At 57.4% G+C, this 1010-nt stretch overlaps 1 protein-coding gene across 1 annotated transcript in view; it reads left to right on the top strand.

Annotated features, from left to right (window-relative positions):
- Positions 1–201: 201 nt before the first annotated feature.
- TBX5 (T-box transcription factor 5) overlaps positions 202–1010 on the top strand; it is a 38023-nt gene continuing 37214 nt past the window's right edge. Inside the window, exon 1 of the mRNA XM_029963291.1 lies at positions 202–363. Within this exon, the coding sequence (XP_029819151.1) occupies positions 217–363 (147 nt within the window). The 5' untranslated portion in view covers positions 202–216. The remainder of the gene's footprint in view (positions 364–1010) is intronic.

Here is a 1010-nt window from a genome sequence, read left to right as displayed (position 1 = left end):
TTCTCCCTCTCCCAAAGTTAAAGGGCCTCCTTCCCTCCCCGGGCAGCTGGAAGTGAGTTGCGGGATTGCCGGGCAGCCTTGCCCCGGCGCGGAGCTATGGAAATATATACATATATATATTTTATTAAACGTCAGCGTTGACTTATGCGTCTCTTATCTCTGCTCTCTCCCCGATGTGTGCCTGCAGTGGGGGATTCGGCGAAGGAAGCTCGTAACATGGCGGATAGCGAGGAAGGCTTCGGGCTCCCCACCACGCCGGCGGACTCGGAGGCCAAGGAGCTCCAGGCTGAAGCCAAGCAGGACACTCAGCTGGGGGCCACCAGCAAGTCCCCCACCTCCCCCCAGGCAGCCTTCACCCAGCAGGTAAGGACTGGCGCTCCTCTTCCTCAACCCCCTCGTTATTTCATTTTTTTTTGGTGTTATTTTTCCCTTTTCTCCGCGGTTTTTTTTTTTTTCCCCCTCGACTGGGTGGTTGAGCCATTTTGGGCCCCACGGGGGCGAAAAGCCTCACCTGATGGCGGGCCTCATCCTGCCTGAGTGTTATTTAAGGTCGTGCTCAAGCGCCAAACCTGCGGGTGTGAATGTTGGGGTGCGTGGAGGGGCACGCAGGGAAAAGCACCCAAAATAACAGAGAGGGGAACCCGCTGAGGCAGCAGCAGACACACCCCCACAAGCGCCCACGCGTGGGTGTCCAAATGCACGTGTGAACAGACACAGAGTGTACCTTTGCTGTGCCCGTGCGTATTCGTGTAAGATATAAATGTATAGTGTGAGATACAAATTTATATGTATTTATTTGTGTATATGTGCACCCCTTGTCCAGCCAGGCAGGCGCACACAGATACAGCCCATACCCACGCAACGGGCACTGAGGGCAGGCAGTCGCTGTCACGCGTGGGCACCCCCGTAACCACCCGGGGGCCAGACACACCTTGGGGTGCCCTCCTCATGCCCTCCATCAGCCCTCGCCCCCCTGGTGCTGCGTGTTGCCGGGACACGCGTGGGATCCC

The sequence above is a fragment of the Manacus vitellinus genome, unplaced genomic scaffold (assembly GCF_001715985.3).
Source record: "Manacus vitellinus isolate BGI_N305 unplaced genomic scaffold, ASM171598v3 scaffold_58_pilon, whole genome shotgun sequence".
Lineage (NCBI taxonomy): Eukaryota > Metazoa > Chordata > Aves > Passeriformes > Pipridae > Manacus > Manacus vitellinus.
Note: the sequence above shows the minus strand (reverse complement) of the source record. Positions and strands in the feature narration are given on the sequence as shown.